The following is a 16,532-nucleotide window of genomic DNA, read 5'->3' as shown; positions in this document are numbered from 1 at the left end:
GTCCATATGTCATAAGTCCAGCATGAAACATTTTAACCAGTCTTGAAAGCAATACTCTCCTAGGAACAATGACTCACACAATTATTGGCACAGACATTATTTTAAATAAGTCTAAAATGTGAAAATGATTTTGTTCCCAATGGAAACAAAATAACCTTGTACAGTGTGAGAATCACTGGTCCAAAGTAAGATTTATGAATAGACTCATGATTACAAACAATGTGACCAATCAAGATAGCAAATGACACTATAAAATATAATATCAGTTCATATGAATGACCAAGCAAGTAATAGAAGTTCTGTTACCATAGTGTTTAATTTCTCTGAACATCCTGCTGTGACATAAAATGCTCCTGCATTAAATACCTCAACCTAACTCCTCAGCCGCCTACCCAGCATAACCAGTACACACCTTGTCATCACATTCCTGGTTTCCAGGGTAATGCAGTTAATGCTTCGTAGCAGAGTTAAGTGGGAGAATTCACAGGCAAAGCTCTCTTCTCCAAGTGATGCTCATTATTCATCAAGCTACTAGTTTCAATGTTAATCCAGATAATTGCCCTAGTAGTTTCTGCCAAGCCCCCTTCACCTCCTTATTCCTTAGACTGTAAATCATGGGGTTCAGCAGGGGTGTCAGAATGGCATAGAAGACAGAGATCAGCTTCTCCTGAAGAACAGAAGGGCTGGAATTGGGCTGGATGTAAGTGAAAATGGCCATACCATAGCACAGGACAACCACAGTGAGGTGAGAGGCGCAGGTATGGAAGGCTTTCTGTCTCCCCTCTGTGGACTGGATCTTCAGGATGGTAGATATGATCCTGATGTAGGACAGGAGGACCAGGCAGAAAGGTGTCATCAGCATAACAATACTAGAAACCATGATGGCCACCTCGTTGGAGGAGGTGTCCACACAGGCCAGTCTGACCACAGCTAGGAGTTCACAGGATGTGTGATCGATACAGTTGTTCATGCACATGGGCAACTGAAAGGTGATGGTGGTCTGCACAAGAGAGTTGACAGAGCCGCTGACCCAGGATGTGATGGCCAGCCTGGCACAGAGTCCTCTGTGCATGATGACCGAGTATCTCAGGGGGTCGCACACAGCCACATAGCGGTCGTAGGCCATCACGGCCAGCAGAACAAACTCAATCCCACCCAGGCCCAGGGAGAAGAATAACTGGGCTGCACAGCTCACGTAGGGGATCCCTTTATGTTCTGCAAGAAAATGCACCAGCATCTGAGGGACGATGCTTGTGGCATAGGAGACATCAACAAGGGAGAGGTTGGTGAGAAAGAAATACATGGGCGTGTGGAGTCGGCGGTCCAGTCTGATCAGAAGAACAATGAGGACGTTCCCCAGCACAGTCAGCAGGTAAGCGATTGAGAACAGGACGAAGAGAGCGACCTGAGTGTCCCAGTCACTGGACAGGCCAAGGAGAATGAATTCTCTCACCCAAGTCTGGTTATCTGCTCCCATAAAAAAATATAAGGATCAGTCTGAAGAGAGAGTCAGAAATAACAGAGTCTACTGAATTACAGAACAATAAAAATCACTTTTGTCAATACATACTGTATGAATTTGGGCACTCCTAAGTAGTGGTGGCTGCACGGTGCAGGAGGGCTGAGAGGAGCTACTCCACGTTCAGGGTCAGGAGGGGCAGCCATGAGGAGGTACCCCTTGTCCAAGGTAAGGAGCAGCGGCTGCGCTTTGCTGGAGCAGCTGTGAAGAGATGCCCCATGACCAAGGTAAGAGAAACCCAAGTAAGATGGTAGGTATTGCGAGAGGGCATCAGACGGCACACACTGAAATCATAATCACAGAAAACTAGTCAATCTGGTCACACGGACCACAGCCTTGTCTAACTCAATGAAACTAAGCCATGTCATGTGGGGCCACCCAAGATGGGCGGGTCATGGTGGAGAGGTCTGACAGAATGTGGTCCACTGGAGAAGGGAATGGCAAACCACTTCAGTAGTCTTGCCTTGAGAACCCCATGAACAGTATGAAAAGGCAAAATGATAGGCTACTGAATGAGGAATTCCCCAGGTCAGTAGGTGCCCAGTATGCTACTGGAGATCAGTGGAGAAATAACTCCAGAAAGAATGAAGGGATGGAGCCAAAGCAAAAACAATACCCAGTTGTGGATGTGACTGGTGATAGAAGCAAGGTCCGATGCTGTAAAGAGCAATATTGCATAGAAACCTGGAATGTTAGGTCCATGAATCAAGGCAAATTGGAAGTGGTCAAACAGGAGATGGCAAGAGTGAATGTCGACATTCTAGGAATCAGTGAACTAAAATGGACTGGAATGGGTGAATTTAACCCAGATGACCCTTATATCTACTACTGTGGGCAGGAATCCCTTAGAAGAAATGGAGTAGCCATCATGGTCAACAAAAGAGTCCAAAATGCAGTCAGTCAGTCAGTCAGTTCAGTCGCTCAGTCATGTCCGACTCTCCACGACCCCATGAATCACAGCATGCCAGACCTCCCTGTCCATCACTAACTCCCGGAGCTCACTCAGACTCAAGTCCACAGAGTCGGTGATGCCATCCAGCCATCTCATCCTCGGTCGTCCCCTTCTCCTCTGGCCCCCAACCTTTCCCAGCATCAGAGTCTTTTCCAGTGAGTCAACTCGTCACATGAGGTGGCCAAAGTATTGCAGTCTCGGCTTTAGCATCAGTCCTTCCAATGAACACCCAGGATCGATCTCCCTTAGAATGGACTGGTTGGATCTCCTTGCGGTACAAGGAACTCTCAAGAGTCTTCTCCAACACCACAGTTCAAAAGCATCAATTCTTTGGCGATCAGCTTTCTTCACAGTACAACTCTCACATCCATACATGACCATGGGAAAAACCATAGCCTTGACTAGACGGACCTTTGTTGGCAAAGTAATATCTCTGCTTTTTAATATATTATCAAGGTTGGTCATAACTTTCCTTGCAAGGAGTAAGCGTCTTTTAATTTCATGGCTGCAATCAGCATCTGCAGTGATTTTGGAGCCCAAAAAAATAAAGTCTGACACTGTTTCCACTGTTTTTCCATCTATTTCCCATGAAGTGATGGGATCAGATGCCATGATCTTTGTTTTCTGAATGTTGAGATTCAAGCCAGTACTTGCATGCAATCTTAAAAACGACAGAATGATTTCTGTTCGTTTCCAAGGCAAACCATTCAATACTACAGTAATCCAAGCCTATGCCCCAACCAGTAATGCTGAAGAAGCCGAAGTTGAAAGGTTCTATGAAGACCTACAAGACCTTTTAGAACTAACACCCAAAAAGATGTCCTTTTCATTATAGGGGACTGGAATGCAAAAGTAGGAAGTCAAGAAACACCTGGAGTAACAGGCAAATTTGCCTGGGAACACGGCATGAAGCAGGGCAAAGGCTAATAGAGTTTTGCCAAGAGAACACACTGGTCATAGCAAACACCCTCTTCCAACAACACAAGAGAAGACTCTACACATGGACATCACCAGATGGTCAACTCCGAAATCAGATTGATTATATTCTTTGAAGCCAAAGATGGAGAAGCTCTATACAGTCAGCAAAAACAAGACCGGGAGCTGACTGTGGCTCAGATCATGAACTCCTTATTGCCAAATTCAGACTTAAATTGAAGAAAGTAGGGAAAACCACTAGACCATTCAGATATGACCTCAATCAAATCCCTTATGATTATACAGTGGAAGTGAGAAATAGATTTAAGGGACTAGATCTGATAGATAGAGTGCCTGATGAACTCTGGACGGAGGTTCGTGACATTGTACAGGAGACAGGGATCAAGACCATCCCCATGGAAAAGAAATGCAAAAAGCAAAATGGCTGTCAGGGGAGGCTTTACAAATAGCTGTGAAAAGAAGAGAAGTGAAAAGTAAAGGAGAAAACGAAAGATATAAACATCTGAATTCAGAGTTCCAAAGAGTAGCAAGGAAAGATAAGAAAGCCTTCCTCAACGATCATTGCAAAGAAATAGAGGAAAACAACAGAATAGGAAAGAATAGAGATTTCTTCAAGAAAATTAGAGATACCAAGGGAACATTTCATGCAAAGATGGACTCAATAAAGGACAGAAATGGTGTCGACTTAACAGAAGCAGAAGATATTAAGAAGAGGTGGTAAGAATACACAGAAAAACTGTACAAAAAAGATCCGCACAACCAAGATATTCACGATGGTGTGATCACTCACCTAGAGCCAGACATCTTGGAATGTGAAGTCAAGTGGGCCGTAGGAAGCATCACTATGAGCAAAGCTAGTGGAGGTGATGGAATTCCAGTTGAGCTATTTCAGTTCTTGAAAGATGATGCTGTGAAAGTGCTGTACTAAATATGCCAGCAAATTTGGAAAACTCAGGAGTGGCCACAGGACTGGAAAAGTTCAGTTTTCATTCCAATCCCAAAGAAAGGCAATGCCAAAGAATGCTCAAACCATCGCACAATTGCACTCATCTCACACACTAGTAAAGTCATGCTCAAAATTCTCCAAGCCAGGCTCCAACAGTACGTGAACTGTGAGCTTCCAGATGTTCAAGCTGGATTTAGAAAAGGCAGAGGAACCAAAGATCAAATTGCCAACATCTGCTGGATCATTAAAAAAGCAAGAGAGTTCCAGAAAAACATCTATTTCTTCTTTATTTTCTCTATTTCTGCCAAAGCCTTTGACTGTGTGGATCACAATAAACTGTGGAAAATTCTGAAAAAGATGGGAACATCAGACCACCTGACCTGCCTCTTGAGAAACCTATATGCAGGTCAGGAAGCAACAGTTAGAACTGGACATGGAACAACAGACTGGTTCTAAATAGGAAAAGGAGTATGTCAAAGCTGTATATTGTCACCCTGCTTATTTAACTTATATGCAGAGTCCATCAGGAGAAACGCTGGACTGGAAGAAGCACAAGCTGGAATCAAGATTGCCGGGAGAAATATCAATAACCTCAGATATGCAAATGACACCACCCTTATGGCAGAAAGTGAAGAGGAACTCAAAAGCCTCTTGATTAAAATGAAAGAGGAGAGTGAGAAACGGCTAAAGCTCAACATTCAGAAAACTAAGATCATGACATCTAGTCCCATTACTTCATGGGAAATAGATGGGGAAACATTGGAAACAGTGTCAGACTTTATTTTGGGGGGCTCCAAAATCACTGCAGATGCTGATTGCAGCCATGAAATTAAAAGACACTTACTCCTTGGAAGGAAAGTTATGACCAACCTAGATAGCATATTAAAAAGCAGAGATATTACTTTGCCAACAAAGGTCCATCTAGTCAAGGCTACGGTTTTTCCCGTGGTCATGTATGGATGTGAGAGTTAGACTGTGAAGAAAGCTGATCGCTGAAGATTTGATGCTTTTGAACTGTGGTGTTGGAGAAGACTCTTGAGGGTCCCTTGGACTGCAAGGAGATCCAACCAGTCCATTCTAAAGGAGATCAGTCCTGAATGTTCATTGGAAGGACTGATGCTAAACCTGAAACTCCAATACTTTGGCCACCTCATGCAACGAGTTGACTCACTGGAAAAGACTCTGATGCTGGGAGGGATTGGGGCAGGAGGAGAAGGGGATGACAGAGGATGAGATGGCTGGATGACATCACCGACTTGATGGACATGAGTTTGAGTGAATTCCGGGAGTTGGTGATGGACAGGGAGGCCTGGCGTGCTGTGATTCATGGGGTCACAAAGAGTCAGACACGACTGAGCAACTGAACTGAACTGAGTCAGATGTTTCAGATCGCCCATGGGCCAAGATGACAGGCTTCCTCGTGATGTACATGGTACCCATTCTGCATAAGAGAACAGGCCAGTACCTTCATAAGGACTTAATGTGGTTCTCGGGAGACCCAGTTAAAGCCTGAAGATGGTGTAGTACGATTTTAGGAGCTCCACATCTTTGCCAGCTTACCTCAGATTCTAGGACATGGGAAGGACAGTAGGTGACAATAACAAGTGAATTTTTAAACTGTGAAGAAAGGCTGGTGGGAAAGTTACAAAACTTACCTTAAATATGTCAACTAGGCCCATCATGATATGATAATAGACTTATATATTTCTATTATAAAAGGAAATGTTGAAAAGAAGCAGGTGCTTGTGAAAATACCTGAAATCAGAGAATCTAGGTTTGAAACCTGATTTTATTTATCAGCTCTGTGATTTTTGGTTCAGTGGCAAATTTTGTATATGAGACTCACCAGTACATTTAAGTTCAAATGGAGGTGACTTATAGAGAAAGTACTTTGTAAAGTGCTACTTGTTTTAGTACTACAGCAGTGTATTAGTTGTAGCATGATCTCTGCCTTGGGGTAAATAAAGTAGCAAATATGATTCTCTCATGAACCCACCGGCCCTCCCCCAACAACAATTCAGACACAAATAATACTAGAGGCGATTTTTAATATCACTGAGGGCTTAGGAATAGTTTGTCCCTTTGAGAACCTGGGGACTGTTTGTTTTCCTGACAGGCTTGTCTGTTTGGCCTCAGTGAGGTACAATGTGATAGATGATTGTAATTATATCTTGTTCTTTTCATTTTCCTCCTTTCAACTTGCAGCTGTTAAAGATCTACCGTTTTATATCAGTTCAAAATTAAGGAAATAAGAATATGGATGGCTGACTTTTTATTTACAAGAGACAAAGGGAAGCAAATGCCTAGCAACCTTTCTTCATTGTCAAAGGCAGAGAAGGAGGTATGAATTTGTGTAAATGTACAGAGGAATGAAGTGGACTTTTTGCTTTCTTTCTTCCAGAAAGTGCTTTTTTCAGTAGAATTATATGTTATAATATCAATTTTGAATATTAACAAGTAGGCATTTACACTTTTAAGAATATTTTTATAGGACTGATTCATTCGTATTATTCTCCATGCCTGCCCAATTCATTAACTTTCCTTTTCTTTCAGTGCACAAAATAAAGCAGGAGATAGGGCATTAAGAGGGCTTGAGGGCAGAAACAGAGCTGCTTGTGTTATCGGCAAACCCTTAGGGGTTGGGGTAGGGTCTCTGAGCAGAAAACTGAATACTGTCTAAGCTTCAACTCTCTTGCTGCGGCTGCTGCTGACTTCCGCAGCAGTGACTCAACTCTCTTACCTGTGTGAAAATTAATAAAGGAAAACCCTAAGTAAGGAAGTTCAGATAGGAAGTCTCAAGCAGACCAGCAACATAAATTAGAGGATGAATCATCAATTACTAGGCCCCAGAGAAGAATTATCAATAGGAAAGAATCATCAGTTGCAAACATCAACAGGAAAACATATACAATATACACATTGCATCTCCTTTTAGAAACCAACTACCCCAGCAACTCAGCCAGGGAGAAACTGTCATCACCCTGAATTCTCAATTCTCTCCAAAAGACTTTGGTTCAAAACAACCCTTCCCAACACCCTCCTTTTTCTCTATAAGCTTCCTCTCCTTTGTTTGTGGTACGTGACAATGGCTTTTACTACAGCTTGCATGCCCTGAATTCCAATTCCTCTTGCTATTCCCAAATAAACCCATCTTGCTGGTAAAATAACAGCTTTGTTTTGAAACTGAAAAGCTGTTAAAGGACAAACAAAGCAAGTAGGTCTAGAAATGGCCATAGGTTTCCCGATTCAGGTACATACATTTTCCAGAATGTCCACACACCTGCTGTCCTCTCATTTTCTGTCAAGATACGTCCCGCACCGCCCCTCGCTTTGCTTCTCTTCAAATGGTCAGGCTGAAAAGAAACATCTACTTGCCTCAAAAAAGGCTGTCAAATATAATTCTGAAACTGCAAGAAAGTATTTAACTTAAAAAAAATTGTGAACCATTGTTGACTACATAGCAGATCTTCAGCAGAAAGTGGACATTTCTTTTTCTACTGATTTGGCAAATATCTATAAAGTCTCTTCTTGGCTAGATGCTGGTGTTTCAAGACGAATATTACACTTATCCGTGTTCAAGGCCTAAGCCATCTGTAGAGGAAATGACACAAAACAGGTCATCCTCACATCATTTTCCCCTCTGGTGTCTGCGCAAGCCGCCTGGAGAACATGCCAGCCAGTGTCTCTGTGTTCCTCTAACTCATCCAGCACATCTCTCTACTACAGCTTGTCTCCTTACAAACACAAATGAGGGACTGGGTCTCCTCTCAGTGCAGGCGTGAGCTTCAGAGTCTAATAGTTTCTGCTTTGAATTCATTCTGTTCCATTTCCTGAAGCAAGCCACTTGCCCTCTCTGAGTCTCATAACTCATCTATACAATGCGGGTAATATTGGCCTACTGAAAGGATCACTGGTGAAGTTAAGGGGCTGAAGATCCAGCATTGCTATACTAATGACCTAATAGGACAAATACCCACTACTTGTTTGTGATAATTGATATAAGCTTTGATTCCAGACTTTCTCTCTCGCATGATCTTATTCCATCATTCAGCCTCTCTTTTGATCATTCTGGGGTCTTTCCTTCTCCTAATAAACTACTTTTCCTTCATTATAAAAAATAAACAAATCTCTCAACATGGAGAAAGAAATCTTCACTGTTTTCCATTTTAATTCTTTCTTTCACATCCAGCTTTCACACCGAGTTCTCAAATGATTGATGTCCCCTTGCTGGGTTCATTTCCTCAAAACATTCATTCTTTAAGACATGGAAATAGAGTTTTCACCTTCATTAATTCATGGAAACACTCATGGCCTTCTAGGCATCAAACCCAGAGACTTTCATTTCTTTTTCATTGCTAACTTTGAAGAACGTTAACTAATTCCTCTTTCTGACTTTTAACTCTGTCATTTACTTCTGATCTGATTTTCCTCCAATCTGTTATTTCTCATCTGCATTCTTGGGTAAAGTTCCTAAATTCTCCTACCCCAGTACTGTAAGAATGTTTCAAGTTTCTTACTTACAATTTATACTCTTCTTTCTAGTTTTCCTTTCTGGAAGAGTTTTTGTGATTTCTGGGGCTTCCCTGGTGACTCAGACATTAAATAATTTGCCTACAATGCAGGAGACCTGGTCCGATCCCTGTGTTAAGATTCTCTGGAAGATGGCATGCAGCCCACTCCAGTACTCTTGACTAGAGAATCTCATGGACAGAGGAGCCTGGTGAGCTGCAGTCCGTGGGGTCACAGAGAGTCAGCTGAGTGACTGACACTTTCACATGTAGCTCACCCTCAATTCTACATTTATCTCCTAGCATGTGTGCTCAGTCTCTTCAGTCGTGTCCAACTCTTTCTCATGGACTACCATGTCCACCTCATGGACTGTAGCCCACCAGGCTTCTCTGTCCATGGGATTTCCCAGGCAAGAATACTGGAGTGGGCTGCATGCCCTCCTCCAGAGGATCTTCCTGACCCAAGGATCGAACCCAGGTCTCCCGCATTGCAGGCAGATTCTTTACCGCTGAGCCACTGGGGAAGCCCCTTTTTCTTCTAGACTTCCCTCCAAAGCTCCAGATGTTTTTCCCAACAGCTTAACAAATGTTTCACAAATATCTCACCAACATCTCAGTTCCTCTCCCCATATGCTGTGTTTATGTCCTTCCTGACTTCACGTCTGACAATGGAACTAAAGTGCACCCACTCTTCTAACACATCATGATTGATTTTTTCTTCCTCCTCACTACTCCATAGAATAAATCCTCATTTATTTAATCCTTAAATAAATAAATCTTTGTTTTAATTACACATCTTCCAGCCTTCACTTAGTGTTCACTCACACTTACATTTGCCCTCATCAATCTCACTTTATGAACTGTAACAGCTTCTTTGTAAATTTCCCTGATGTAAACTCAACCCACTCCACACATCCTACACACTGCCTCCACATCAACGATGCAAAACACAAATTTATTCACATCATTTTAATGGACAAACAGATCTATGATGCCTAAATGTGCACAGAATTAAGTTCATCCTGAGTAGAATTCCCACACAATCCACAATCTTATCCTGTCTTATTTCTAAATTTCATTATCTTTTGATTATCATAGTTTATTAAAATAGCTGAAATCTTTCATTGATATGTTACCTGATTATTTTTAACCCAAGACTACTATTCATTTTTAAACACCATGTCTTATTTCAAACTTATTAATATCCATATGCACCTTTTATCCACACTCAATGTAGCCCCTTCTGGGACTCATTGTAGATAAAGAAAATAGAAATAGCATCAGCATTTGGAAAGCCAAACTGAGGAAATGTGTTCACTGGATGCTTCTAACCCTCCCTGAAGTTAATACTGTCTCCATGTTACTTTGTGGTCGGCTCCAGTGGATTAGAGCTGAGTGTCAATCCTGGCCCATGGTGGAGAATGAACCAGTGCCTGAGAATGTCCTTCATCCCTCACCACTCCTATCAGGAAGACAAAGCATGGTCTTCTTAGCCCAAACTAATTTGTGGAATGTGTAGCTCTCTAAACACGTTTTTCATTGAGATCAAATAACTAAGAGAACAATCTGGGAATATTTGTCCATTTGTCTGTGTAAACAGAACAACAAAAACCTCATAGTGCAGGGCTGGGCACACAACTGATATTCAAAACCAGAGTTAAACATTGACCACAGTTAAGAGCCTGATCTATCTGGCTCGTCCTCCTGTAAAAGTCATTTTCTTCCCAGTATTGTTTTAATTTGGGCTAATTCACATCTATTCCAGGTTCATAATGCCCCTTTAATAAAAAACAAAATCCTATTTTACATCTTTTGTGTCATATCATGCTCACACTCAACAAACCTCAAATCATATCTCTCCCTTTGTTTTGAGGTCTGCCATACTTATTAGGGTGAAAAGATTTCAGCATTCATAGTTCATATCTCTGATCTTCTAATCAGATCAGTTCTATTTCTGACCCTGTGGAAGCCTCTGCCTACACGTGACCCATTGTGGATATGTTAGAACTCTCACTCATTGATTAGTGCCAGACCAAACAGGCACATCTCCTTCCATCTAGGTTTATGTTGCTCTCTGAAGAGTACTTTCCCCCAACAAGGTGATAGACCAGAGATTGGAGGGGTCAACACTCCTTGGCTCCTGTGCTAAGATCACCTCGGACAGGTTTAATTTATGAGGGAAGCTGCTGGGAATTTCACAGATGCACCAGAATTGGCTCAGACACAAACCTAATGAGGTATGCTGCTGCTGCTAAGTCACTTCAGTCGTGTCCGACTCTGTGCGACCCTATAGACGGCAGCACACCAGGCTCCCCTGTCCCTGGGATTCTCCAGGCAAGAACACTGGAGTGGGTTGCCATTTCCTTCTCCAATGCATGAAAGTGAAAGTGAAGTCGCTCAGTCGTGTCCAACTCCAAGCGATCCCATGGACTGCAGCCTACCAGGCTCCTCCGTCCATGGGATTTTCCAGTCACGAGTACTGGAGTGGGTTGCCATTTCCTTCTCCATAATGAGGTATAGCAGTGGCTAAATTAGCAATGTGGGCAGACAGATTCCCCTCAGGAGCCTTATGCTTTAGAGTGTTAATTGCTGCCTCCACTCCAAATCCTGAAGGGCAGGGCCTTGGGGCTACCCTTCTTCTCCCTGTGCAATCCATTCCTCCTCAGATTGCAATCCACTGAAGTCTTGCTGCTGCTGCTAAGTCACTTCAGTCGCGTCCGACCCTGTGTGACCCCATAGACGGAAGCCCACCAGGCTCCCCCTTCCCTGGGATTCTCCAGGCAAGAACACTGGAGTGGGTTGCCATTTCCTTCTCCAATGTGTGAAAGTGAAAAGTGAAAGTGAAGTCACTCGGTCATGTCTGACTCGTAGCGACCCCACGGACTGCAGCCTACCAGGCTCCTCCATCCATGGGATTTTCTAGGCAAGAGTACTGGAGTGGCTTAGGTCATCTAAAAATGCACTGAAGCCATCAGAATATCTGATGCTTTAGGATATTCTCCAGCCCAAACTGACTTCTTGCACCCAATCTCCTATCCTGGTGAGCAGTGACTAGGCCTGTGTCCACCTGGTGAAAAGCCAGTTACCCTCCTCTACTCCATGATGACCTAACTTCTCCTTCTGGAGACATGAGAGCTGTTTACATTCCCCTGAGATATGTGCTGAGTTGGCTAAGCTGCCATGAACACTGCTTTTTGAATGGACTTGAGTACACTGCTCATGGTAACTGCAAAGTATAGAAAGACTTAAAAATCCAAACAAAATACACAATAGTTTTATGGTCTCCATGGGAAAAAAAGGAAAAAGAGTATCCAAGTCCTTTAAACACGGGTTTACTTTCTAAACCTTTTCAAATTTTTGATAATTTATGAAAAGTCTCAATGTAATTCTGACAGAATACAGTCACATTATCATTCTTTGATATATTCTTTAGACATCATGCATCTGTTAAGTGAACCATTTATCCATTTATTTATTCATCTACCAAGTCATATACCCAGTAATTCTTAACACCACCATTAACATAACCACTTGTTTACCCAGCCGTCTATAACCAGCTCAACATTCACTTGTCCATGCTTAACTGCTAGTCCAACCATTTCTGCATTCCCTCCCTCACATGCCAATTCATCTCTTTACCTAATATACATAAATTACTTGCCAGATCTTTTGCTCACTCAGTGTATCGTCCTTCTGCTCATCCACACTCCCTCATGTTCCCACGGCTTCTCTTTTACAGCACCCAGTGACTCTGACAAAGGTTATGTGATGTCCCAGGCAATAGAAAGGGAAAGCAGACAGTCTTCTCAGTCCTCACCTGATTGTCTACCCTCCAACAAAATTGACAGATAGCTTGCATATTTTTCTCAGGAAAGTTGGAAAAATTCCATTACTGTGAGGGTTCTGGGCGCAGTATCCAGAACTTCAGATCACTCCTGTTTTTCTCCCCTCGAATGCAGACAACAGAGGTGAACTCCCAAATGCCAAGCTTCTAACAAGGACTCTCGGCTCTCTCAGCTCATGGGATCATAAAGTCATACACGACAGAGTACAACAACAAGACTGTGTTTAAGGAGCCTCTCAGGTGTTTCTGATAGAGTGAAACACTTTTCAGGTGTTTCTCGGAGATTAAAATTTAAGAGCTACTGGGCCAGTTCACTCTATAGACCTCTGCCACATTAATCTTTCACTGCAGCACTTTATTCTACAACTACTCACCTCGCAATATTTGATCTAAAGTTTCCAATGAATTTAATCCCAGCTCTCAATCATCTGAGAGGAAACAAATTTTTAAGTCAAACACAATCTAAGAGTTTTCCTGCTTCTCTCCCATGTGAGCCCCCATGATTCTAAAATTCTTGCAGTTCCAAATGGGAGATGCTCTCTCTTCTAAGCAGAAAGTTTATTTCATAGATATCTACCTAGAAGTTGAAATAGTTCCTTCAAGAAGCATTCATAACAGACACACTAATATATGATCAATGCTTAGGCTTGGGTTTTTAAGAAGGGCATGAACATAAATTATTTGCTCCAAATAATTTGGTTAAGGTGCTTTGAGAAAACTGGTTTGTCTGATTTAAAATTCTTTAGTTCGAAAATCATCATTTACCACTGTTATATATTCCTGAGCTGTAAATTATCATCCACCTCCCCCACTGTTTACTTTATCTGTTTAAAATCCTGTTAAAAATTGAGAAGACTAATACTCTGTTGCAGGATGTTCATAATAGGAAAGTTGTGTCTGGTGCAGGGAGGAGGGGCAGATAGAATATGTGAGAACTGTCATTACTCAGCTGTGCTGTACATTTTAAAATGCTCTAAAAAAAGAGTCTACTTAGATAAAGTAAAGTACCTGAGCTTGTTCTGGCTTCCACTTAGGTTGTAGAAAGCTGGAAAGAACATTGACTCCTCCCCAAAACGAGAGAAGTTTCGATAATCTACAAAATCATATCTTTGAAATCATCAGTAAAATGAGATTGCAGGGCAAACAAATAGCATGAAATCTTAGGAAAGACAGGTCCATCCAGAATGAGATAGGATGTGTGCTCTTACTTACCTGGATGAGACCATGGAAGGAAAATAGGGCACCCCCCCCACCCCAAATAGCAAATGAGAATTGCTTTTCATCTGTTCCGTCGCTCAGTCGTGTCCAACTCTTTGCAATCCCGTGGACTGTAGCCTACCAGGCTTCTCCATCCATGGGATTCTCCAGGAAAGAATACTGGAGTGGGTTACCATTTCCTTCTCCAAGGGATCTTCCCGACCCAGGCATCGAACCCGGGTCTCCCGCATTGGAGACAGATGCTTTAACCTCTGAGCCACCAGGGAAGCCCAAGAATTGCTTTAACAAACTGATAAAGTTCGTGTGGGATACTGTGAGTATAGAATGGCTGAGAATCATGTCAAAAAGAGAAGTTCCCCCGAATTCTCAGTATTTTCTCCATAGACTTAGAACTGTCCTCACAAGAATATTTGGGGGAAAGTAGAAACCAGAGAAAACTTTCTTCCTAGGGCAGGTTGAGGAGAAGGCAGCTGCAGCCTCTGCAGTGAGCAGAAAGAACTCTCCAACCACCAAATCATCTCCGTTATGAAACAAAACCCTGAAGCCACTGGGGAAAGGACAAGAATCCCTGTTTTCCTCAGAGACAGCTGAAGATTCATTAAAGAGGAAAACAGAAAAATAAATAAATAAATTCCCATGCAGGGGTCCTTGGGACTGGAAGCTGCTCTGTGTTCAGATCAGGAGCTATCTATCTTCTTACTCTGTAGAAGGGGCAAGACCACTGATATCTTACAGTGAACGATGTTGGATTTAGTGATCTCTGAAGAAGAAGATTTAGCTTCGGGACCGGGGACCAGACTTGATCACTCAAGAGCTTTTGTGTAGCAGAGTTTTATAAAAGTAAGAAGAGGGACAGAGAAAGTTTCTGACACAGACATCAGAAGGGGTCCAGAGAATGCCCCCCTTGCTGGTGTTAGCAAGGGATTTACATACTTTTTAAATTGGTTATTACAATTAATCAAAAGAATGTCTCAAGATTGTAAAAATCTTACCAGATACACTCCCACAATTTATATTTTAGGATAACAGGATTAGAACTTAATAATAGAAAGATCTTAAAAGACCCACTCCCATAATATCTCTCTTGAATCTTGAAGTTGCTCTGTCTTGTCCAAATCTTTGCAATCCCATGGACTGTAGCCTATAAGGCTCCTCCATCCATGGAAATTTTCAGGCAAGAGTACTGGAGTGGGTTGCCATTTCCTTCTCCAGAGGATCTTCCCAACCCAGGGATCGAACCCAGGTTTCCCACATTGCAGGCAGATGCTTTACTGTCCAAGCTACCAGGGAAACCCTCCCATAATATACATTCTAAAATACCAGGATTAGTCAGAAGGTTCTTGTTAAGGAGAAACAAGTCCTCGAGCAAGATACATTGTTATACTGACTAAGACAAAGCAATGTGGAAAAGAACGTTTGTCCTTTTCTCCTTGAGAACCCCAGACCCCTTTCACCTTCTAAAGGGCTCCGGATCCCTTTCTCCTCCTCGGGACCCTGGACTTCTTATCAAGCTACCTAGGAACTGACTCTCTGACCACTAGGAAAGCCCCAACCCTGAGACACGGAGACAAGGATGTGCCTAAGTGTGAGACAGACCCTGGACAACAGAGATTGTCCCTCCATCACCAGAGTAGCAAGAACGGAGGAACAAGTAACAGCAGTTTACCATGGGTTAGACATGGGAAAGACGTCCTGGACATGCAGGCTCACAGGGTAGCTTAAGACAAAGGGAGGAACAGGGACACTTGGATATACCCTCCAATGACTGAATGTCCCACAAGATTAAAACTTAGCATTCAAAAAACTAAGATCACGGCATCTGGTCCCATCACTTTACAGCAAATAGATGGAGAAACAATGGAAACAGTGACAGACTGTCTTCTTGGGCTCTAAAATCACTGCGATGGTGACTGGAGCCATGGAATTAAAGACGCTTGCTCCTTGGAAAAAGAGCTATGACCAACCTAGACAGCATATTAAAAAGCAGAGATATTATTTTGCCGACAAAGGTCTGTCTAGTCAAAGCTATGGTTTTTCCAGTAGTCATGTACGGATGTGAGAATTGGATTATAAAGAAAGCTGAATGCTGAAAAATTGATGCTTTTGAACTGTGGTGTTGCACCCTTGAGAGTCCCTTGGACTGCAAGGAGATCCAACCAGTCCATCCTAAAGGAAATCAGTCCCAAATATTCATTGGAAGGACTGATGCTGAAGCTGAAACTGCAATACTTTGGCCACCTCATGCGACGAGTTGACTCACTGGAAAAGACTCTGATGCTGGGAAAGGTTGGGGGCGGGAGGAGAAGGGGACGACGGAGAGTGAGATGGCTGGATGGCATCACCGACTCTGTGGACATGAGTTTGAGTGAACTCCGGGAGTTGGTGATGGACAGGGAGGCCTGGTGTGCTGTGATTCATGGGGTCGCGGAGAGTCGGACAAGACTGAACGACTGAACTGAAGTGAACTGAACTGATCTGAAGAACTGACTCACTGGAAAAGACCCTGATGCTGGGAAAGATTGAAGGCAGGAGGAAACGGGGACAACAGAGGATGAGATGGCTGGATGGTATCACCGACTCAATGGACATGAGTTTGAGCAAGCTGTGGG

The 16,532-nt window shown here is 42.8% G+C and overlaps 1 protein-coding gene across 1 annotated transcript; it reads right to left on the bottom strand.

Annotated features, from left to right (window-relative positions):
- Positions 1-523: 523 nt before the first annotated feature.
- Positions 524-1,477, bottom strand: LOC129552149 (olfactory receptor-like protein OLF3). Its single transcript, XM_055420314.2, has one exon. It carries the CDS (start codon positions 1,475-1,477, stop codon positions 524-526), a length of 954 nt encoding a protein of 317 aa, XP_055276289.2.
- Between the last annotated feature and the right edge of the window lie 15,055 nt (positions 1,478-16,532).

Source organism: Moschus berezovskii, chromosome 3 (assembly GCF_049115385.1).
Source record: "Moschus berezovskii isolate FMDL1 chromosome 3, NW_MosBer_1.0, whole genome shotgun sequence".
Lineage (NCBI taxonomy): Eukaryota > Metazoa > Chordata > Mammalia > Artiodactyla > Moschidae > Moschus > Moschus berezovskii.
This window is presented reverse-complemented; position numbering and strand designations above follow the sequence as displayed.

What these genes read in the sequence shown, in the direction of transcription:
- LOC129552149 (XM_055420314.2), bottom strand. Translation starts at nt 1,477, where the DNA reads ATGGGAGCAGATAACCAGACTTGGGTGAGAGAATTCATTCTCCTTGGC.